Source organism: Triticum aestivum, chromosome 2A (genome assembly GCF_018294505.1).
Source record: "Triticum aestivum cultivar Chinese Spring chromosome 2A, IWGSC CS RefSeq v2.1, whole genome shotgun sequence".
NCBI lineage: Eukaryota > Viridiplantae > Streptophyta > Magnoliopsida > Poales > Poaceae > Triticum > Triticum aestivum.
The window spans coordinates 10,078,565-10,103,193 of record NC_057797.1 but is presented as its reverse complement, the minus strand read 5'-3'; the positions used below and the strand labels follow the sequence as shown (position 1 = coordinate 10,103,193).

The window sequence follows — 24,629 nt, the reverse complement described above, 5'->3', positions numbered from 1 at the left end:
GGTATTCGTTATCTAGACAGTGCCGCGCGGGTGGGTAGGAGGGTGTGTGTGGTGGTGGTGGTGGGGGGGGGGCATTGGATCTGAAACAACATATGGTTTTATTTAAAGTTATGATCTCCAATACATTTAATTGAATGTATAATCACTCCTTAAAATTATTTTGCCGTGTCCGGACACGTAAACACCTATGTTTGTCATGTGGAAAAAAATACAACAGAGGGCTGTATTATGCAAGTTGCTGAAACACAATTAAATTGGCACACCTCGTCGCTTCCTCCCTGGCAAGGTACTCCCTTCATGTGTATCCTGAGCACGACTCATAACAAAATTAGCAAATGAATTATGAGGGGGTATCCTTGATTCCCATGAAATCAGAATGAAGTCTTCTTTCGGTCTAACACTAGGATCCGCTAGCAACTCCCCAAATGTCACACTTGGCGATTCCTTCTTGATTGAAGCATTAATCGTATAAGGTATCATGCTAAGTGGATGCATAGCAAAGTCCGTTATGTCCACCGGGTGTCCTTGTTCTATAAGCATGCTTGGATGCACACCATACACGGCGATGTTTCTTTTAATCATTCTTATCCCCTTGTCCAATATGCAATGCCAAAACTGAGCATTAAGATTTCTCCTCAACAAATCTGCATAAGCATTTGTTGCAACAAGTGAACCTTGTGTGTGCAACTGCTTGGCAACTTCATCTGCTATTTTTAGTAGACGTGGATGCTCTGCCGGGTCTGCGCTCCCGAATGCGAGTGTCTTGAATAGGTACCTCCACTCATCATAAGATAGAACACTTAGAAAAATCGGTTTCACCGATCCAAATCGGGCTAATCTTTGAATTCTACTTATGATGATGATATGGCTTCCTCTGCCCATTGTTATGAGAAATGAGTGGAAGTTTTTCTAGTCATCATCACTTACATCAGAAGCAAACTCAATAACTACAAGCATGTTTATCCCAGACATGGTCCTTCCATGCCTCAAAAGACTATCGCCACTCAAGTGCAAAACAGAAGAGAAGCACGAGCGAACCCTTTCGTCGCCACACACATGAGCAACTAAAGTTTTCTTCCCAACTTTGGCACCACCTATGATCGGAAGAATGGCTGGTGCATCACCAGCAGGTCTGTGCTGCAACAAGAAGCTCAAGAGTTTTTGCTTTTCAGCATGCCGGCCGAACATAAAGTTGTCGGTGTAAAGATAGATGTCGTATGGCCTACGAGACATGCGCTCGCATCCACCCAGAAGCAGAACAAATTCTGCCATGTTAGCAATAGCGACTTCTAAGCTTTCCAAGGCACCTAGTGACTCGAGGCACGTGGCCTTGTCATCCTTCTCGGTTGTTGTTCGAGAACGCTTGAGGGGAATTGCTAAATACATGCTGCTGGTAGATGAGTCTTTGATGCTAACCTCATCGAAGCCTGCACTGTCTTGGAGGGTTCGGTACCTCGAGGTGTCCAAGACGCGGTATCCTCTGTACATGGCCTCTGAGAGCATCTTGAGCTGCAACAACATCCCGGAGTTGGTTATGTACCGCGCATCCGCCTCCTCAACGACCATGCTTACTCTCATCAGGAGGTGCTGCAACCTCTCTATCAGCTCTTCTGCTTCCGAGCGTGAAGGCTTCGGGTGGTACTTGTTCAGCAGGAAGGAGATGAAACGGCTTGCAAGTTCACCTGCAACTGCAGATATGACAACCTCCATGGCCAGGATTGATTAGGTAAAGCTGCTGGTCAGCCGGTCTGGAGAAATAATTTACCTGTCCGGCTTCCGCCAACACTTGCAGAGACTCTTGTATTGGCAAAGTAGGAAGAACAGCTCGTTACTTGAGTATAATATATGTAAGGGCACAAGTAACACGTTTGTTCTTTTCCTTTGGTTTCTTCAGAACCCAATCAGTCTATGTGGCTTATATTTCCACACGTCAATTGACTATGGAGCGGTCTTTGTGCACTTGACAGTTTTTTCTCATTTTATTACCCCTCTGTTTGGCTAGGCCCTGAGTGAGCTTATTCTTTCTTCAAATCAAATACCCGAACAAAGTCAGAAACATATGTGAAAAGCAACCAACTCTATATTCTAGTGACGCTACGTACCAGAAGTTTCTATTTTCTGCGCCAAATCGATCCAGCTCTACGCTATAGATAATGACAGCCACTGCAAACTAGTCGTAAAGATTCAGTTGGTAGTTGCAACCACTAATCCACTATCGTCGGTGACAGCGATCGGCACCAGCTAACAAAGGGAGACGAGACGACGACTTGTGTCGTTCGACTATCTCGAGGGAAAATCTGGACGTTGTTTCCGGAAACGTGCAACTCAGGTCAATTTCCACAAACGTCAGGCAGGGAAGGGGCAATGCGAGACTCCTAAAAAAGCTGACAATTTACTGATTTGGAAGGAATGCATCAAGCCATGCATCCAACTTGATACTGCCATTTTCATGGGAAAACACCAGCCCTCGCCCCAGCGGTTTTTCTGCTGCCAAACTGACAATGCACTTCTCTCTCAAAAAACAACTGACACTACAAAATGCGGCAGCCGAAGTCTGGAGGGATCACCGGCGGTGAGTCAGGGAATGAATTCCACAAACTTCAATGTTGGGCTAGTATAAATCTCGGACCATCCTAGCTCGTACAAAATGCAAGGTTTGTTTTTGTTCACGTTAACTGTAATATTTCGTACCTGCAAAAACAATTGTCAGATTTCATTGTTTTCTGTAATCGTCAACCCGTCTGCATGTCTACGGTGCATTACGTAATTTATTTTTCATTTTTATTTCCGCTTATATTTCGAAACTTTTAAATATACATATTTTTCTGAAATTAATTTACTTAAAAATTAAAAATTTCACCGCACACTAAAGAGTGTTCAAAGATCATGTAATTTGTAAAAAATGTTAATCTCGTTCTAAGGAAAATTGCATTTAATTAGACTTTCATGCAGTGTAAACAATTATTGGCCAAAGTAAAAATGTTTGCACCATTAAAAAATATTTCTCATGTATTAAAAAAATATTCAACATATATACAGAAAATGTTCAACATGCATTTTAATATGTTTAACATGTATTAAAAAATTGTTCATCAGGTTTCTTAAAAACTTTCTACGTGTATAAAAAAATAGTGTCTATTCAAAAAATGATCGACGAGTTTCGAGGAAACAATCAAGTATTTTTTTGAAATGTTCAATCTGTATCTAAATTTTTTAACATCTATTCAAAAAATGTTCAACATGTATTTTAAAAAATTTAATGTGTATCTGAGAAATGTTTAACAGGTAATCAAAATAATGTTCAAACATGTATTTCAGAAAATGTTTGACATGTATTTGAAATATGTACACCGCACGTACGAAAAATTAGCGTACTCAAAAATTAAAAAGAAATAGAAACAATTGAATATAAAAAATTAAAATAAAATGGAAAATAGCAATGAAAACTAGCAAAGAGAACATGTAAAAATAAAAACAAATGAAAACTGTTAAAAACAAAATAAGAAAAATATAGTGCATGGAATGTTCTAAAACCAATCCATTCCGATCTATAAAACCTTCCCAAAAACGTTCCTAATAGGAATTGCCTACAGGCGATGTCTAGCATGTCGGCCCAGTAGCAAGGTTCCCTTCGTTGCGCGTTGTAGGTTCTTCTAGGGTTTCATATTTTTTTCTTCCATTTTTTGTTTTATCTTCGGTTTTCTTGGGATTTTTCTTCATTTTCTTTATTTTGCTATGGTTTTTTGAACTGTTTTTTGGGTTTTTTTTCTTTGTTATACTTTGGTTTCCTTTTTTAGTTCTCAGTTTTCTTTGTTTTCTATGGTAGTTTTTGCTTTTTTTTATTTGGCATTTTTATTGGTTCACTTTGTTTCCACACATGTCCCTTTTTCTTAGTATACAATTTACATTTTTAGAGCACACATTAAACATTTTTATGATACACTTTGGAAAATTTTCAATTGCATCATTTACATTTTTTAGAAATGCATGTTTGTGAACACTTTTTTGAATTAACAGTAATTATTTTTTACAAATTCAATTTGTGCATTTGTAATGGAAATAAACATTTTCTAACCCACGGAAACATTTTTTACATTGTATAAATGTTTTTTAATGTCGCAAAATTTTAAATGTTTCTTCAAAATGTCACGTACATAGTTCTAATGGTTTAAACATTTTTTTATGGTACAAAATATAAACATTAGAAATATAAACAGTAGAATAAAAATGCAAAAAAAGTACAGGAAAAAATGGAAATGCATGGGTGACTTCAGTGTCATGTCAGCAGGCAGGGTCACTGGGCTGACCCTGCGATAGGGATCGCTGCGGGGGGCACATAGCCACATCCGGTACATGGTGCACCTTTCTTTTCTTTTTTCTAGCTTCGCCACATGATGATAATTCTTTTTGCCTCTTTCTTTTCATACAATTCAAACACTCATAGGCCGCAATGACACTGTCAATAATAAGTTTATCTGGCACAAAGGTCGATGTTCTTCATAGATAATTTCGGGGAGAACCTGCTTAAGTCAGTTTGCGAGTACTTTTGAATCGACTTTATAAATCACACTAAGCAAGCTAATAGGGCAGGACTGCGAAAGAAGTATTTTTTGTACCTTAGGATTAATAACAATGAACATCCTGTTAATCTCCTCCGCATAATCTCCTCCCTTCAATATCCTAATCACAACATTGGTAACGTCCTCTCACTTTGCAAGTGCCAATAATTTTGAAAAACTTGAGCTAGGAATTAATCCGGGCTGTGCTTTTGTCGAGAACATTTGGGAATAGGGCCACACTAGTGCAAAAATGCCTACTAGCGGTGTTCGGAGAACGTTGTTAGTGGCGCCCCATGCCGACGCCATTAGTATGATGCCAGTGCTAGGCTGGTATTACCTGCGTATGCTCCCAACGCCACTCGTACGTGTCTCATCACTTGTATCAATGTGCAATGCCACTAACCGACAAATTATCAGTAGCACAAGCTGTATGGTGGACAACAGTAATAGAAGTCATGCGTCATTCAGCTACACAAATTGAGTTAACACATTAATTAAAATAAATCTTACTTAAACATTAATATTAAACTAGTTCGTATCCATATATTACACAGATTTGAATAACACTGTTCAAATAATCAAATCACAAAAAAATCTAATTAAAACTAAACAGTGAGTCTGATTCCACCCTAACGGGCTGTCTTCGTCGCAACTGCTACCGCCGGGCCTTCTATGCACTGTCATCCGAGATGATGATGACGTCCTCCGGAGTTGGAGGCCTCCACGACGTCGGATGCAGGAGGTTGGTTCGCAACGGTAGGATCTCCCCTCGCTCATCGGGAGGAAGCAAAGAAAATATCATGCGAACATCAAGAAGCGTGCCCACCGTTCACAACTCCTCCACGTCATGGCATGCAGGAGGCGGAGGCGAAGCCGGAGGAGGTTGTATTTCCTCCCTTTTCTCCTCGTCCTCTCGGAGGGACTCGAATGAGTAGTCGATGGCGGGCTGCTCCTCCTCAAATTCCGGGTCAGCATGGTACAGAGCCATGCTGTTAGTGTCAGCGAGCCGCGGTGCAGCCACTAGATGCTCTCACAAAGCCACCTCACCCACCATGTTGACGCCCCAGGGTGCCGACGGAGGCAGCGTCGGTGTCGGGAATGATGGCGGTGAACCAGCCGGAGAAGGGGTTGGGGACTGATTCGGCGACCCATCCATCAGGAAGCCGGCGGCGTGCATCTCGGCTACTTGCGCGATACCGGCAATTGGCTGGGTCAATGGTAGCATGGCCAGGACCTTCTTCAGCTCGTGGAACATGAAGGAGGACGGCGACGTCGGGTGTAAGGAGGGTCGAAGAGGTCAAATGGTGGGCGCCGATGCAAGAGGGAGGGTTTGTGGGGGCGCGGGACGGGGTGAATAAGATTAATCCACTCCCACTGGGTGGATAAAACCTCCCCCCCCCCCTCCTCCTTTATTTGTGCCGGACCACCTTAGCGGTGTTGGTTGTGCACACAACGCCACTATCTGTGTATAGGTGTGCAACCCAAGGTGGAGACGTCAGTCATATCTTGTCTAAAAAATCATTTTTGGTGGGATGGATTTTACAATTTTTCAGTTAACGAAGTCTATAAAAGTTGAATCTTGTAGTGGTGTGTTGGTATTACCTTTCTACAATAAGGTTAGACTTTGATATTGTTAGACACTAGTTTTCACATACATACATATAGATTGAATATTTTTGGTTGGTCCACATGATGTTGCTAAATTGTGTGTTCATGCAAAATTTTCACATACATACATATAGTGGGAGGCGGAGCAGCAAAAGGCTGCGGCCGCACTGGCCGAGAAGGAGCTTGCCGAAGAGAAGGCAGCTCGGGGCAAGGACCAGGCCCGGCTCCTCGAGGTGGATGACACCCTGAAGGGCGTGTACTTTGAATGCGACGCCCTTAAGGAGAAGGAGAAGGAGGCGACCGTGGAGCTCAAGACGCTGAGCTCGGCACACGCCGAGGTCTAGACCCAGGCCCGAGCAGACCGCGAAGTGCTCCAGCAAGTGAGGGAGATCGCTGCTGGTAAGACATTTTTGCTTCAGAGTGTTTCTTTTTACCGCAAGGGATCCGTCGAGCTCACTCAACTATGGCGATCCGCAGAGGCCATCGTGAATCACCTGAGGAGCGCCGCAGACGCCGGCCGTTACTTCGGCGCGCGGGAGGGCCATGCCACGGAGAGAGCGTTCTGGCAACAATTCCAAGCGCCATCACATCTGGAGCTGTTGAATCACCAGATGAAGCATCTAATGGAGCTCTTCTGTATGGCGAAACCAGCGTCGCAAGATCTCTATGTCCAACTCTAGCCCATGGAGGCTATGCCGACCAGTTTCTTCAGACTGGTGGCCCGTATGCAAGAGGCCGGCCCTCAAGTGATGTTGGAAGCGGTCCATGTGCTTGGAGGGCATCCAACGGGTGTATGCTTGCATGAAGACGCACTATCCGCATCTTGATGCGACGCTCGTGGCCTCGGGACCCCCGAAGGGAAGGACCGGACGGCGGAGCAGTTCTTGGCTGTGGTGATGGAGAGGGAGCTCGGATCACCAAGGACTAATGTCCCAAGGACACTTTGTATTTTTAGATTATACTTTTTTTGAAATGAAAGGGGTTTCCCCCCGCCCCAACTTTTATTGAAAGCCAAGGCAAAACCAACGACCACAAAGACTGTTTAACAGCGCCCGGCAACAGCCTGAGAGTAGCTGCCACAGATAGAACCCAAGCATAGGTAGATCTACCCTATTATATCAGGAGTTTTTACCAGAACAGGTTCAGGAACTAGACGCATAACCAGTAAAAGCAAAAGCCCTAGCTATGGATCCAGCTCCCTTCCTCATTTTATTCCCTCTTCACATCCAGGCGATTCTAAGCAACTCCCCTCTTCAGTGGTCCAAAAGCCTTAAGCACCGGAGAAGTAGCGCACCCTGAGCTTCTGAGCATAATATTTTCCATTTCTTGATCGTCGCCCCCAACAGGTCCAAGACACACCGCATACTTCGCCATTTTCGCCCCTGGAAAACAAAATCATTCCGAAGACGCCATAAGCTCCACAAGGCAGCAGCAGAAACCATATTCAAGACTTCATAATGCTTCCTTCTCTTCCAGAAGGAAGATAATTGATCAAAAGAGTTAGGAACATCAATCACAAAGATATCAACAATTAAACTCCAAACAGACTTAGCAATAATGCAGTCAAAAAACAGATGCTGGATAGATTCAGGTTCGCAGCAGAAGACACAGGACATGTCCTCCACATGTCTACGCTTAGCTAAGTTATCTCTGGTTAAACTCTTGTTGTAATAAACCAGCCAGAGAAAAACATGTATATTCGGCGGTACTTTGATTTTCCATATATCATCTTTAATGACAGAAGGAATCCCTCCAAAGTTAATAAACTTATAGAAGGATTTGACAGAGTATTTGTTAGAAGAATCTAACATCCAGAGAGGTTGATCCGGAGAGTCAGACAGCCAAACAGTCTTAACAATCTCGGTGAGTTCCTCCCATCTTGCTAGTGTATTTTCAGTGACACACCTCCTAAATGTTAACCGCAGCTCACCATCCACCCAGACCTGAGCCAGGGTAGAGTCCTGCTGCTGGCAAATACTGTAAAGATCCCAAAAAGCAGCTTTTAAACAACAATCTCCTGTCCAAATGTCATGCCAGAAGGCAATGCTGTTCCCATCCCCCGGGACCCATCTATAGAAATTCTTAACAGCTGCGAGAGCCCAAGATAAACTTTTCATGAATGGAGAACCAAGAACCACCCTAGTGTTAAAAAAATTAGGGAAAGTGGTGTTATATTTATATTTCAACACTTTCTTCCAATCACTGTTCCTTTCATCATAAAATCTTTTACCCCACGATGCCAAGAGGGCCATGTTAAACTCTCTAAGATTGGGTATCCCCAAGCCACCAAACTCTTTTTTCCTAGAAATCAGCCCCCCAGTTAGCAAGGTGGTATTTATGAGAATCCCCCATGTTACCCCAGATGAAGTGGGACATTTGAGAAATAATAATATCAATTGCCCATTTGGGAAATTTCATAATAGACATAAGATAAGCAGGAATACTAGCAATGCATGTGGTAAGCAATATCAATTTCCCTCTGTAAGATAGACATCTTCCCAGCTAGCCTGAAATGTTCTTAATAATCCTGTCAATAATGGGTTGAAGGTCCTCCCTCCTCAATTTTTTAAAGTGAAGGGGGACACCTAAATATTTGAAGGGGAAATCCCCCAGTTGGCAGCAAAAGATTTGAGCAAATTCATTGGACAACTGTTCAGAGATATTAATAGCATGCAAATCACTCTTATGAAAATTAATTTTTAATCCAGACATATTTTCAAAGCATGAGAGAATCCATTTCAAATTCTTAGCATATTCCAGCGAATTCTCTAAAAATAAGATGGTGTCATCAGCATATTGCAGGCTAACCACACCACCAGGGAAGGCTTGTGGCAGAAGCCCACGAATCAAACCAAAATTAGTAGCCTTTTGAAGCATTTTTGAAAACACATCAGCAACCAAATTAAAAAGAAGGGGTGAATGAGGGTCACCCTGTTTCAAGCCTTTTCCCCCAGAGAACTGGGGACCATTAGAATCATTAACCCTAACTTGAAAAGTGCTTTGATGTATGGTGGAAATCACCCAATCCACCCATTTATTACCAAAGCCTCTAGAAAGAAGCATCTCTTTTAAGAAGTCCCAACTAACTCTATCATAGGCTTTCTCATAGTCTAATTTAAGAATCAAGCCAGCAGTCCCAGACCTATGAACTTCATGAATGACCTCATGAGCCATAACCACACTTTCCAAGATGAATCTCCCTTTGATAAACGCAGTTTGATTAGAAGAGATTAGCTTGTCACACAAGGGGGAGGCCCTAGTGGTCATAGCTTTAGAGAAAATCTTAACAACACAATTACTAAGGCTAATGGGCCTGAAATTCTTCATGTCTCTAGCCCTAGGGATTTTGGGAATAAGAGTAATAATGGCATGGTTGAGCTCATATAAATCAAGGGTACCACTTTCAAAGTCTCTAACCATCCACATAAAGTCTTTCTTAATCACGTCCCAAAAGGTTTGGTAAAATAAAAAGGACAAACCATCAAGTCCAGGGGCACCACTAGCATAAGAAGTCATCATAGCTTGCTTAATTTCCTCCTCAGAAAATGGTCTCTCTAGGCACTCTCTCTCATCAGCACTAACCATTTCGTCCTCAGACCAGAAGTTACTATCCAAATGGATATCAGGTTTGGGTTCAAAGGCAAATAGCTCTTTATAAAAAGAGGTAGCCACCTCAAGCATCTCACTGGTCGAAGTGACCACACCATTAGGACTATCCAACTCAGCCAGATGGTTCTTTCTATGTCTGTGATTAGCCAGTGCTTGAAAATAAGCATTATTCCTATCACCTTCTAGGATTTTTCTATCTCTGGACCTCTGCCAAAGGGCAGTTTCCTCTTTCTTCCACAATTCATCTAGCTCTTTCTTAATCTCTTTCATCCTGTCATACTCAGTAACAGATAGTTGATGGTTTTCAGACATGGCATCCAAAATATCAAACTCCAGAAGGAGTGCCTTCTTCTTCCTCTTAAGAACAGCTTCCCTATTAATACTCCACCCCTTGATTTTCTTTCTGAGATTCCTAGTCTTAAGCAACCAATTATCAGCAGAGGATTTGCCCGAAGACACGGAATTCCAGGCTTCCATCACTATTTGATGAAAGTCCGGCTGTGAGAGCCACCACTTCTCAAACCTAAACGGTTTGGGGTGGTTGGGGCTCTGGCACCAGTATCCAGGACCAAGGGAGTGTGATCACTTCCCACCCTGGGAAGAGCCACTAGAGTAGAAAAAGGGAAATGTGTATCCCAGCTCACAGAAATGAACACTCTATCCAGTACAGCAAAAACAGGGGAAACCTGGTTGTTAGACCAAGTAAACACCCTATTGGAGATAGAAATCTCCAGCAATGCCCACCTATTGATCCAATCATTAAACAAGAAGACAGTTTGTTGATTAACCAAACCACTACTCTTCTCCTTATCATTCCTAACCAAATTAAAATCTCCACAGATCATAACAGGATAAGAAGAATTAGCTATAGTATCATGTAACTCAGTGATAAAGTCAATCTTAAATTCAGGGTAAGAAGATCCATAAACCAACACCAACTGCCAAATGAAGCCATCAGATTTATTCTTAATGGTAGCAATAATGGAAAACTTCTGATTAATAAAACCAACCACTTCAAAGCAATTTTTTTTGAGACCCACAAGGATCCCTCCTGCAGTATTATCAGCTGGCAGGAAGTGCAACACAAAATTGTCAAATTTATCTATAGACTTGAGGAAGCCCTCAGAAATAATTTCTCTCTTAGTTTCTTGAAAACCAATAAAATCAGGATTAGATTTAGTAATGGTATCACATAGGCACTAAATCTTCCCATGTTGCCCTAAACCTCTAATGTTCCAAATAAGCCCTATCATCTAATTAATTTTGAATGGATGGGACAAGCCACAAGGCTTAACTTTAGTTAGAACCATTGGTGTTCCCCTGGAAGCATCAGCAGTGCCCACTGATTCCAGGAGAGGGGCACCATTAGGTGTACTAACCAATTCACTGGCATCAAAATCAAGGTTATTGGGTAGCACAATTTCAGGGTTATTGTTGGCAAAAACCAAACACCTCTCCTTCTCTACCTCTATCATCTCATCAATAGTAAAGTTTTTTTGAATGTCATCCCCCCCAATAACCAAATTTATTTGACTCATCTGATTAGCAAGAACGTTTTTATCCATAGTAGAGAAGGATTTACCTTTGAACGTGGGTGGGATTTCTAGATTCTTCTTTCTTTTATACGCTGCAGCTTTTTCCATGATGTTAACATTGCCATGGCCTCTGGTAGCAGGTCTTTTAGCAACAACAGGCCCCCATCTTGACTTGTTTTCATGACCAGCCTCTCCACCTTTAGCTTGAGCAAGTGATTCCAGCAGAGATCTCTTCCATGTTTCGCTCTGGAGAATTTGGACAGCCTCAAGAGGGAGAACCCCCAACTCATCTTCTGTTTCCTCATCTTCGGAGACACACATGTCCACTGATCTTAACAGATCCTCACAATATTCCATATTCTCAGTATTCTTCTCAAGAGTCATACTGACAGAGTCTTTCTTGGTTGGAGTAGGAGTTTTGTAGATAGCATTCCTCTTTTTTTCTCCATAGTTTAGGTCTTGCGTTGTAAGCTTACTCATAGGCCCAGGGGCATATCCATGTCTATCAGAAGATGAACCCTCAAGGTTGACTTTTGTCAAAGCACATTCCAGAATAAATGCCTCCTGGTCAGTGTCAATATTTGTTGGAAATATGCCTAGAGGAAATAATAAAAGTGTTATTATTATATTTCTTTGTTCATGATAATAGTCTTTTATTCATGCTATAACTGTATTATTCGGAAATCGTAATACACGTGTGAATACATAGACCACAATATGTCCCTAGTGAGCCTCTAGTTGACTAGCTCGTTGTGATCAACAGATAGTCATGGTTTCCTGGCTATGGACATTGGATGTCGTTGATAACGGGATCACATCATTAGGAGAATGATGTGATGGACAAGACCCAATCCTAAGCCTAGCACAAAGATCGTAGTTCGTATGCTAAAGCTTTTCTAATGTCAAGTATCTTTTCCTTAGACCATGAGATTGTGCAACTCCCGGATACCGTAGGAATGCTTTGGGTGTACCAAACGTCACAACGTAACTGGGTGGCTATAAAGGTGCATTACAGGTATCTCCGAAAGTGTCTGTTGGGTTGGCACGAATCGAGACTGGGATTTGTCACTCCGTGTAAACGGAGAGGTATCTCTAGGCCCACTCGGTAGGACATCATCATAATGTGCACAATGTGACCAAGAGGTTGATCACGGGATGATGTGTTACAGAACGAGTAAAGAGACTTGCCGGTAACGAGATTGAACAAGGTATCGGTATACCGACGATCGAATCTCGGGCAAGTAAAATACCGCTAGACAAAGGGAATTGTATACGGGATTGATTAAGTCCTTGACATCGTGGTTCATCCGATGAGATCATCGTGGAACATGTGGGAGCCAACATGGGTATCCAGATCCCGCTGTCGGTTATTGACCAGAGAACGTCTCGGTCATGTCTGCATGTCTCCCGAACCCGTAGGGTCTACACACTTAAGGTTCGATGACGCTAGGGTTATAAAGGAAGCTTGTATGTGGTTACCGAATGTTGTTCGGAGTCCCGGATGAGATCCCGGACGTCACGAGGAGTTTCGGAATGGTTCGGAGGTAAAGATTTATATATAGGAAGTCCTGTTTCGGCCATCGGGACAAGTTTCGGGGTCATCGGTATTGTACCGGGACCACCGGAAGGGTCCCGGGGGCCCACCGGGTGGGGCCACCTATCCCGGAGGGTCCCATGGGCTGAAGTGGGAAGGGATCCAGCCCAAAGTGGGCTGGGGCGCCACTTCCCTCATGGCCCATGCGCCTAGGGTGAAGGGGGAACCCTAAGGAAGAGTCCTAGGAGGGGAAGGCACCTCCTAGGTGCCTTGGGGGGGGGGAGGGAATCCTCCCTTTGGCCGCCGCCCCTTTCCCATCTAGGGCTGCCGCACCCCCTAGGGTGGGAACCCTAGAGGGGGCGCACCCTCCTCCCTCTCCCCTATATATAGTGAGGCCTAGGGCTGCCCATAACACGTGATTCGATCTCTGCCTGTTGGTGCAGCCCTCCCTCTCTTTCTCCTCATATCTCGCGGTGCTTGGTGAAGCCCTACAGTATTGCCACGCTCCTCCATCACCACCACGCCGTTGTGCTGCTGCTGGATGGAGTCTTCCTCAACCTCTCCCTCTCTCCTTGCTGGATCAAGGCGTGGGAGACGTCACCGGGCTGTACGTGTGTTGAACGCGGAGGTGCTGTCCGTTCGGCACTTGGTCATCGGTGATTTGGATCACGACGAGTACAACTCCATCAACCCCGTTCACTTGAACGCTTCCGCTTAGCGATCTACAAGGGTATGTAGATGCACTCTCCTTCCCCTCGTTGCTGGTTTCTCCATAGATAGATCTTGGTGACACGTAGGAAAATTTTGAATTTCTGCTACGTTCCCCAACACTGGTATCAGAGCTAGGTCTATTGCGTAGATTCTTTGCACGAGTAGAACACAAAGTAGTTGTGGGCGTCGATATTGTCAATTATCCTGCCGTTACTATTCTTATCTTGATTCAGCGGCATCGTGGGATGAAGCGGCCCGGACCAACCTTACACGTACGCTTACGTGAGACCGGTTCCACCGACAAACATGCACTAGTTGCATAAGGTGGCTGGCGGGTGTCTGTCTCTCCCACTTTAGTTGTGGGCGTTGATGTTGTTCAATATGCTTACCGTTACTAGTCCAATCTTGTTTCGACGGTATTGTGGGATGAAGCGGCCCGGACCGACCTTACACGTACTCTTACGTGAGACAGGTTCCACCGATTGACATGCACTTGGTGCATAAGGTGGCTAGCGGGTGCCAGTCTCTCCCACTTTAGTCGGAACGGATTCGATGAAAAGGGTCCTTATGAAGGGTAAATAGCAATTGGCATATCACGTTGTGGTTTTGCGTAGGTAAGAAACGTTCTTGCTAGAAACCCATAGCAGCCACGTAAAACATGCAAACAACAATTAGAGGACGTCTAACTTGTTTTTGCAGGGTATGCTATGTGATGTGATATGGCCAAGAAGAATGTGATGAATGATATGTGATGTATGAGATTGATCATGTTCTTGTAATAGGAATCACGACTTACATGTCGATGAGTATGACAACCGGCAGGAGCCATAGGAGTTGTCTTAATTTATTTATGACCTGCGTGTCAACATAAACGTCATGTAATTACTTTACTTTATTGCTAACCGTTAGCTGTAGTAGTAGAAGTAATAGTTGGCGTGACAACTTCATGAAGACACGATGATGGAGATCATGATGATGGAGATCATGGTGTCATGCCGGTGACGATGATGATCATGGAGCCCCGAAGATGGAGATCAAGAGGAGCAAAATGATATTGGCCATATCATGTCACTATTTGATTGCATGTGATGTTTATCATGTTTATGCATCTTGTTTACATAGAACGACGGTAGTAAATAAGATGATCCCTTACAACAATTTCAAGAAGTGTTCTCCCCTAACTGTGCACCGTTGCTACAGTTCGTCGTTTCGAAGCACCACGTGATGATCGGGTGTGATAGATCCTTACGTTCACATACAACGGGTGTAAGACAGATTTACACATGCAATACACTTAGGGTTAACTTGACGAGCCTAGCATGTACAGACATGGCCTCGGAACACGGAGACCGAAAGGTCGAGCATGAGTCGTATAGTAGATACGATCAACATGAAGATGTTCACCGATGATGACTAGTCCGTCTCACGTGATGATCGGACACGGCCTAGTTGACTCGGATCATGTAATCACTTAGATGACCAGAGGGATGTCTATCTGAGTGGGAGTTCATAAGATGAACTTAATTATCCTGAACATAGTCAAAAGACCTTTTGCAAATTATGTCGTAAGCTCGCGCTGTAGTTCCACTGTTTAGATATGTTCCTAGAGAAAATATAGTTGAAAGTTGATAGTAGCAATTATGCAGACAGTAGAAAGCTTATGTGTTTAATGCACTGCTCAGTGTGCTGAACCCCAAACGTCGTTTGTGGATATTGCGAACATGAGACATACACGTTTTGATAACTACGTGATAGTTCAGTTAAATGGTTTAAGTAGAGGCACCAAAGACGTTTTTGAAACATCGCGGAACATATGAGATGTTTCGAGGGCTGAAATTGGGATTTTAGGCTCGTGCCCACGTCAAGAGGTATGAGACCTCCGACGATTTTCTTAGCCTGCAAACTAAAGGAGAAAACCTCAATCGTTGAGCTTGTGCTCAGATGGTCTGAGTACAACAATCACTTTAATCGAGTGGGAGTTGATCTTCCAGATGAGATAGTGATGTTTCTCCAAAGTCATTGCCACCAAGCTGCTAGAGCTTCATGATGAACTATAACATATCAGGGATAGATATGATGATCCTTGAGGTATTCGCGATGTTATGACACCACGAAAGTAGGAATCAAGAAGGAGCATCAATTGTTGATGGTTGGTGAAACCACGAGTTTCAAGAAGGGCAAGGGCAAGAAGGGATACTTCATGAAACGGCAAATCAGCTGCTGCTATAGTGAAGAAACCCAAGGTTGAACCCAAACCCGAGACTAAGTGCTTCTGTAATAAGGGGAATAGTCACTAGAGCGGAATTACCCTAGATACTTGGTAGATAAGAAGGCTGGCAAGGTCAATAGAAGTATATTGGATATACATTATGTTAATGTGTACTTTACTAGTACTCCTAGTAGCACCAGGGTATTAAGATACCGGTTCGGTTGCTAAGTGTTAGTAACACGAAATAAGAGAGCTACGGAATAAAACGGAGACTAGCTAAAGGTGAGCTGACGATATGTGTTGAAAGTGTTTCCAAGTTTGATGTGATCAAACATCGCACTCTCCCTCTACCATCAAGATTAGTATTAAACCTCAATAATTGTCATTTGGTGTTTGCGTTGAGCATAGACATGATTGGATTATGTCTATCGCAATACGGTTATTCATTTAAGGAGAATAATGGTTACTCTGTTTATTTGAATAATACCTTCAATGGTCTTGCACCTAAAATGAATGGTTCATTGAAATCTTGATCGTAGTGATACCCATGTTCATGCCAAAAGATAGTAATGATAGTACCACCTACTTGTGGCACTGCCACGTAAGTCATATTGGTATATATGCATGAAGAAACTCCATGCAAATGGACCGTTTGAACCCACTTGATTTTGAATCACTTGAGACATGCAAATCATACCACATGGACAAGATGACTAAAAAGCCTCGGTTTCAGTAAAATGGAACTAGAAAGCAACTTGTTGGAAGTAACACATTTTGATGTGTGCAGTCCAATGAGTGCTGAGGCATGCAGTGAATATCGTTATGTTCTTACTTCACAGATGATTCGAGTAGATGTTGAGAATATTTTCTTGATGAAACACAAGTCTGAATTATTGAATGGTTCAAGTAATTTCAGAGTGAAGTAGAAGATCATTGTGACAAGAGGATTAAATGTCTATGATATGATCATAGAGATATCTGAGTTACGAGTTTTGGCACACAATTAAGACATTGTGGAAATTGTTTCACAAATAATACCGCCTGGAACACCATAGTGTGAGGGTGTGTCCGAACATCATAGTTGCATCCTATTGGATATGGTGCGTACCATGATGTCTCTTATCGAATTACCACTATTGTTCATGGGTTAGGCATTAGAGACACCCGCACTCACTTTAACAGGGTACCACGTAATTCCGTTGAGATGACACCGGTTTAGAGAAACCTATGCTATCATTTCTTAAAGGTTTGGGGCTGCGACGCTTATGTGAAAAAGTTTCAGGATTGATAAGCTCGAACCCAAAGCGGATAAAATGCATCTTCATAGGACACCCAAAACAGTTGGGTATACCTCCTAATTCAGATCCGAAAGCAATATGGATTGTTTCTTGAATCGGGTCCTTTCTCGAGGAAAGGTTTCTCTCGAAAAAGTTGAGTGGGAGGATGGTGGAGACTTGATATGGTTATTGAACCGTCACTTCAACTAGTATGTAGCAGGGCACAGGAAGTTGTTCCTATGGCACCTACACCAATTGAAGTAGAAGCTTATGATAGTGATCATGAAACTTCGGATCAAGTCACTACCGTACCTCGTAGGGTGACAAGGATGCGTACTACTTCAGAGTGGTACGGTGATCCTGTCTTGAAGGTCATGTTGCTAGACAACAATGAACCTACGAGCTATGGAGAAGCGATGGTGGGCCCATATTCCGACAAATGGTTAGAAACCATGAAATCCGAGATAGGATCCATGTATCAGAACAAAGCATGGACTTTGGTGGACTTGCCCGATGATCGGCAAGCCACTGAGATAAGTGGATCTTTAAGAAGAAGACGAACGTGGACGGTAATGGCACCGTCCATGAAGCTCGACTTGTGGCGAAGAGTTTTTCACAAGTTCAAGGAGTTGACTACGATGAGATTTTCTCATCCGTAGCGATGCTTAAAGTCCGTCGGAATCACGTTAGCACAAGCTGCATTTATGAAATCTGGCAGATGGATGTCAAAACAAGTTTCCTTACCAATTTACGTAAGGAAAGGTTGTATGCGATACAATCAGAAAGGTTTTGTCGATCCTAAGGATGCTAAAAGGTATGCTAGCTCCAGCGATCCTTCTATGGACTGGAGTAAGCATCTCGGAGTTGGAATGTACGCTTTGATAAAATGATCAAAGATTTTGGGTTTATACTAAGTTTATAAGAAACTTGTATTTCCAAAGAAGTGAGTGGGAGCACTATAGAATTTCTGATGAGTATATGTTGTTGACATATTGATGATCGGAAATGATGTAGAATTTCTAGAAAGCATATAGGGTTATTTGAAAAGTGTTTTTCAATAGAAAACCTGGATTAAGCTACTTGAACATTGAGCATCAAGATCTATAAGGATAGATCAAAATGCTTAATAATACTTTCAAATGAGCACATACCTTGACATGATCTTGAAGGTGTTCAAGATGGATCAGTCAAAGAAGAAGTTCTTGCCTGAGTTGTAAAGGTACGAAGTTAAGACTTAAAGCTCGACCTCGGCAGAAAAGAGAGAAAGGACGAAGGTCGTCCCCTATGCTTTAGACGTAGGCTCTACAGTATGCTATGTTGTGTACCGCACCTGAAGTGTGCCTTGCCATGAGTCAGTCAAGGGGTACAAGAGTGATCCAAGAATAGATCACAGTACAGCGGTCAAAGTTGTCCTTAGTAACTAGTGGACTAAGGAATTTTCTCGGTTATGGAGGTGATAAAGAGTTCGACGTAAAGAGTTACGACGATGCAAGCTTAACACCTATCCGGATAGCTCTGAATAGAGATACCGGATACGTATAATGGAGAAATAATTTAGAATAGCTCCAAGTAGAACAGCTATTTGGAATAGCTCCAAATAGAGCGTGGTAGCTGCATCTAGGAGATGACATAGAGATTTGTAAAGCACACACAGATCTGAAAGGTTCAGACCCGTTGACTAAAAACCTCTCTCACAAGCAACATGTCAGTGTTAATCACATGGTGATGTGAACTAGATTATTGACTCTAGTGCAAGTGGGAGACTGTTGGAAATATGCCCTAGAGGAAATAATAAAAGTTTTATTATTATATTTCTTTGTTCATGATAATAGTCTTTTATTCATGCTATAACTGTATTATCCGGAAATCGTAATACACATGTGAATACATAGACCACAATATGTCCCTAGTGAGCCTCTAGTTGACTAGCTCGTTGTGATCAATAGATAGTCATGGTTTCCTGGCTATGGACATTGGATGTCGTTGATAAAGGGATCACATCATTAGGAGAATGATGTGATGGACAAGACCCAATCCTAAGCCTAGCACAAAGATCGTAGTTCGTATGCTAAAGCTTTTCTAATGTCAAGTATCTTTTCCTTAGACCATGAGATTGTGCAACTCCCGGATACCATAGGAATGCTTTGGGTGTACCAAACGTCACAACGTAACTGGGTGGCTATAAAGGTGCATTACAGGTATCTCCGAAAGTGTCTGTTGGGTTGGCACGAATCGAGACTGGGATTTGTCACTCCGTGTAAACGGAGAGGTATCTCTGGGCCCACTCGGTAGGACATCATCATAATGTGCACAATGTGACCAAGGGGTTGATCACGGGATGATGTGTTACGGAACGAGTAAAGAGACTTGCCGGTAACGAGATTGAATAAGGTATCGGTATACCGACGATCGAATCTCGGGCAAGTAAAATACCGCTAGACAAAGGGAATTGTATACGGGATTGATTAAGTCCTTGACATCGTGGTTCATCCGATGAGATCATCGTGGAACATGTGGGAGCCAACATGGGTATCCAGATCCCGCTGTTGGTTATTGACCACAGAACGTCTCAGTCATGTCTGCATGTCTCCCGAACCCGTAGGGTCTACACACTTAAGGTTCGATGACGCTAGGGTTATAAAGGAAGCTTGTATGTGGTTACCGAATGTTGTTCGGAGTCCCGGATGAGATCCCGGACGTCACGAGGAGTTCCGGAATGGTCCGGAGGTAAAGATTTATATATAGGAAGTCCTGTTTCGGCCATCGGGACAAGTTTCGGGGTCATCGGTATTGTACCGGGACCACCGGAAGGGTCCCGGGGGCCCACCGGGTGGGGCCACCTATCCCGGAGGGTCCCATGGGCTGAAGTGGGAAGGGATCCAGCCCAAAGTGGGCTGGGGCGCCACTTCCCTCATGGCCCATGCGCCTAGGGTGAAGGGGGAACCCTAAGGAAGAGTCCTAGGAGGGGAAGGCACCTCCTAGGTGCCTTGGGGGGGGGGGGGAGGGAATCCTCCCTTTGGACGCCGCCCCTTTCCCATCTAGGGCTGCCGCACCCCCTAGGGTGGGAACCCTAGAGGGGGCGCACCCTCCTCCCTCTCCCCTATATATAGTGAGGCCTAGGGCTGCCCATAACACGTGATTTGATCTCTGCCTGTTGGTGCAGCCCTCCCTCTCTTTCTCCTCATATCTCGCGGTGCTTGGCGAAGCCCTGCAGTATTGCCACGCTCCTCCATCACCACCACGCCGTTGTGCTGCTGCTGGATGGAGTCTTCCTCAACCTCTCCCTCTCTCCTTGCTGGATCATGGCGTGGGAGACGTCACCGGGCTGTACGTGTGTTGAACGCGGAGGTGCTGTCCGTTCGGCACTTGGTCATCGGTGATTTGAATCACGACGAGTACGACTCCATCAACCCCGTTCACTTGAACGCTTCCGCTTAGCGATCTACAAGGGTATGTAGATGCACTCTCCTTCCCCTCGTTGCTGGTTTCTCCATAGATAGATCTTGGTGACACGTAGGAAAATTTTGAATTTCTGCTACGTTCCCCAACAATATTATCATTCATGGTTGCATCCACCATCCCCTGACCACCAGACCTTTTTGAAGAGTTATGTTTGGATGAGAAATTGGCCTTGTCCACCTCCTGACCCATCAGAAACATGGTCACCCTGTGTTCCTTCATGCCCTTCTGTCTGATCCTCCTCAGCCTTTCCCTCTTCCTCAAAATCATCTTCATCCCCATCTACATCAATGACAGAATCAGCCCCACCTGTTTGTTCAAAACCTTCCACAGTAAAGCCAAGTAGAAACAACTTCTTCTTCATCTCAATCAGTCTTTCAAAAGAAATTTTGGTGGGGTCTCTGCAGGCAATCTTGACTCTGACATTCTCAAAAAAAGTCCTGAACATCCCATTCCAATCCACATCTGTAAGGGCCCCAAACAATGAAGCAATCTGAGCAAACACTTTCCAAGTGCACCACTTTGGAGGAATCCCTTCAATCAAAACCCAAGCTTCAATCAACTCACCAAATGGTTCACACGCACCCTTCCATTCAGTTAGAGTCACATTAACATCCTGTGGCAGGGAGAACCCAGGCAACTCAATGAGATCTTCCACTTTCTTCCAGGGAGGAAACCTGACCAAAAAGGTCTTACTAGATAAACCTCTGATTTGCCAAGTCCAATGTTTATTTTTACAGAATGTAGCAGATAGTAATTCCCTCAGTTTAGCACCATCCACTTCCCCTTTCAAGATGTTAACCACGCACAGTTCTGGAAGTTCAACCAATTGGACTCATTTGCAACAGGGACATCAAGATGGTAAAAACCAAGACCTTGAGCTCCACTACCAAAGAAGGCAGCAGTAGGTTGAACTTTAGACCATGCTGCACAATTGTTGACATTATGATTCTGCTGACAGATAAAGCAGGCCTTCGGCTTCACACAATTTCCAACATAATGTCCCGGTCCACCACAGTTAAAGCAAATCATGTCCTTATACGTAGGGTCAAGAACTTGTTCCACCTCAACCTCCACAGACTGGGACGACTGGACCTGAGCAGATCCAGCGGTAGATGCTGTGGATCTGGTAGGCTTGGGAGCAGGAGCCTGCTCCTTTGTAGCAGGCACCGCTAGTTTCCTACCAGCAGGCGCAGCAGGCTTCTGCCCGGCTCCTTTGATCGGGCCAGCAGGGTGGCTGCTTCCCCCGGCACGACGATCTGCCATCTTCACCCCACACTTAACAGCCTCGGCGAAGGAGATGGAACCAGGGCCAATCCCCTCACGGGCAACTTTGATTTGTCTAGGAGGTGGATCGAACGGCCGACGGGTTGCAGGAAAACATCCGCAGCCGAAAAGGCTTTGTTCTCAACGAGGTCTCTCCGGATCCAGCAAAGGAACCCGGATTTTTGGTGGTCTTGAGGTTGAGAGGTAGGGTTTCTAGGGGGCGGCGGCGAGGGGGAGAGGGAATGAGCCAGAGCTGGCCAAAGTGCTCCTCAACGTTTTCTAGGGATTCGACTTTACGTGATCCCCTCGTTCTTTCCGCTTTCTCCCCAACGACACGCAACATGACCGTGGGCCCAGGCAAGGCTGGACTCACCCCGTGGGAATGGCACAGAGATCCCGTTCCAGAGGCTGGGACGGGATTTACAACCTGGCCAAGCCCCTCGCCGGAAAAAACCTCCGACGAGGTCTCGCCCGCCGCAGAAGCAGCCACAACTTCCTTACTGCCTCGAGGAACAAGAGGGAGAACCCCCGAATTTATCCCCAAATCCTGAACTAACTCGCTAGGAACCGAATCAGACTGTTTAGTCGAACACACAACCTCATGCATCCCCCGGCGGCGCAATCGAAAATCCCTTAGTTTAGCCTTAAGAGCTGGATTAGCACGGATATACAAACCAAACTCACCAGGCCACGGGGGAGGATCAATGGCGCGTTGCTGTGTCTGCACCTGTCGGGGAAGGCGATTTACTGACGACGCGGAGGCCAGGCGGTTCCCGCAGGGATGAACTCCGGTGGGATCCTGGCGATCCCCTCCCACGACGGCGGCCTGATGTTGAGCCTTGAGGGGTTCGCCGTCCTGAAGTTCTCCCAGCGGGCGGCCTGCCGCGGATCTGATGATTCCGCCTCCTGAATCGCCCAGAAGAGAAGCTCCACATCCTCGCAACCGTCGTCTCCGATGAAGCGCGCGCGCTCGACGAAGTTCGCGTGGCGTAGGATATGCATGTGGATCTCCCCCCACTCGTCGCGGTCGGGGAAGCGCTCCATCACCACCCGCCTCATCTCTCGACGAGCCTCCGGCGAGAGCGGATCGATCTCGGGCAGCGGCGCCGCAACTGGAGGCGGAAGTGCCCGCGGCTCCGCAACCCGTGCCACCGGCACAAGCCGGCGAACCCGCATCCCGCGGCGTCGCGCTCCAGCCATGCGTCTTCTCAGCTGTAGATTTGGAGCGGGGAGAGCTCGGTGCGGTGTGGGGGTGGGTGGGAAGCTGTGGATTGGGCTTTAATGGCGGCGTCGGCGCTTCGCCCGAGGGGGAGGGGAGGGGGCGGGGAGGGGAGGGAGTCATCCTCAATCTTTAGATTATACTTAGGAATGCCGAATTTGCAAGATGTAAAGAAATGCTTTTGTTTAGAATGAATGCAGCTTTAAATTCCGATGTGTAGTATTATATTTTTTTTACTCCCATGCGACCGATTTAAAACTGAAAGAGACCAATCGTCGGCTTCGGTCCCTTTTTACAAGATACGAAGGGTGTCTCGTATGCAGTCTTGACCCTTGGCCAATGTCTTGGTTCCTGAAAGCGGTCCGTGCATATGAAACAAGGCAATCATACTATATTGGTTGTATAGCTTTCACTTAGTCATCCGTGTGTGAAGTGCTCGGTGGTTGTTGGGGTTTAGACCACTAGTCACTTTGGCTTATTTTAATATAAAAATCCCTTCATTTGTCATAGGGGATCTCTAACGATCCTTTGTTTGACATTGTCATCAGCTAGCCGACCAATTTATGTTTATCACAATAGTCAGTTTTCAACTTTCTCCACTGATGCGCTTTACCATACGAGTTGAAAGCGCAATCGCAGTGGTTCTCCCTTTACACTCTTAGCCAAATAAATTGGTAACATAAGTGCTAAGCACAGGAGCCAGACAACCCAACTATTGACCAAAATCAAGGATCGAAACTAATTCATATAACACAACATCCGAGACACCGAATAGACACTTCAGACTTGTAATTTGGGCATTAGTGATAAAGCTGGCCCCATAAGGTAGTCTCTTTAACTCAAAGGCAGTCAATGAAAGGAACATAAGAATATGCATGGTGACCTCGAAGGTCTATTCTCCTTTATTTCATATGGTCAAGCGTACATGTTGAGCTTTATCAAAATAGACTTTTTTTTGAGGGAAGGCCATCATGGCTACCTTTATTAATTTCAAATAGGAATTACATCGTCTACGAGTTTGGAAACCAGACAAGCCGGGGGCTCATCAGTCCATAAACTACAAATCTTATTACAAAAACAATAACTAGCTAGCACATGCGCCGCTTGATTCGAAGAACGAGCACAATGTTTATAGATAACCTTCCCAATTGACAAAGACACGTCAATGCATTCTGCAAATACTGCTGCAGCCGAGTCCCACCATTCTGTCTGTCCCGAGCAATAGTCAATAAAAATTGAAGAGTCTGACTCTGCCTCCACCCTGTTGAATCCTAATGAGCTTGCAAAGATCAATCCATCTCTCATCGCCATAGCTTCCGAGGTAACTACATCAGATGCATACTGAATATATTTGCACTGAGCTGCCAAAAAATTACCCTTCTCATCTCTAAGGATTGCCGCCGATGCTCCAGCACCTTCATCCGCATAGAAGGAGGCATCTACATTTAACTTAACAAATTTTGGACCGGGTTTCAACCATCTTTGTTCATTTTTCACCCTGTTCTTCTCATTTGCTTGATGAAAATTGTTCGCAATTGCTAGAACAGACATAGGCCATCTCATTGGCGGGGGTGTTGCTCCATCATGAGTGTGTTGGCGACGAGTCCACCAGAGGTACCAACTACCAACAGCAAGAATTTGTT

At 44.5% G+C, this 24,629-nt stretch overlaps 1 protein-coding gene across 1 annotated transcript; it reads right to left on the bottom strand.

Moving 5' to 3' along the window:
- Positions 1-276: 276 nt before the first annotated feature.
- LOC123184224 (uncharacterized) lies at positions 277-1,766 on the bottom strand. Its single transcript, XM_044596379.1, has one exon. It carries the CDS (start codon positions 1,708-1,710, stop codon positions 910-912), a length of 801 nt encoding a protein of 266 aa, XP_044452314.1. The 5' UTR covers positions 1,711-1,766; the 3' UTR covers positions 277-909.
- Between the last annotated feature and the right edge of the window lie 22,863 nt (positions 1,767-24,629).

What these genes read in the sequence shown, in the direction of transcription:
- LOC123184224 (XM_044596379.1), bottom strand. Translation starts at nt 1,710, where the DNA reads ATGGAGGTTGTCATATCTGCAGTTGCAGGTGAACTTGCAAGCCGTTTC.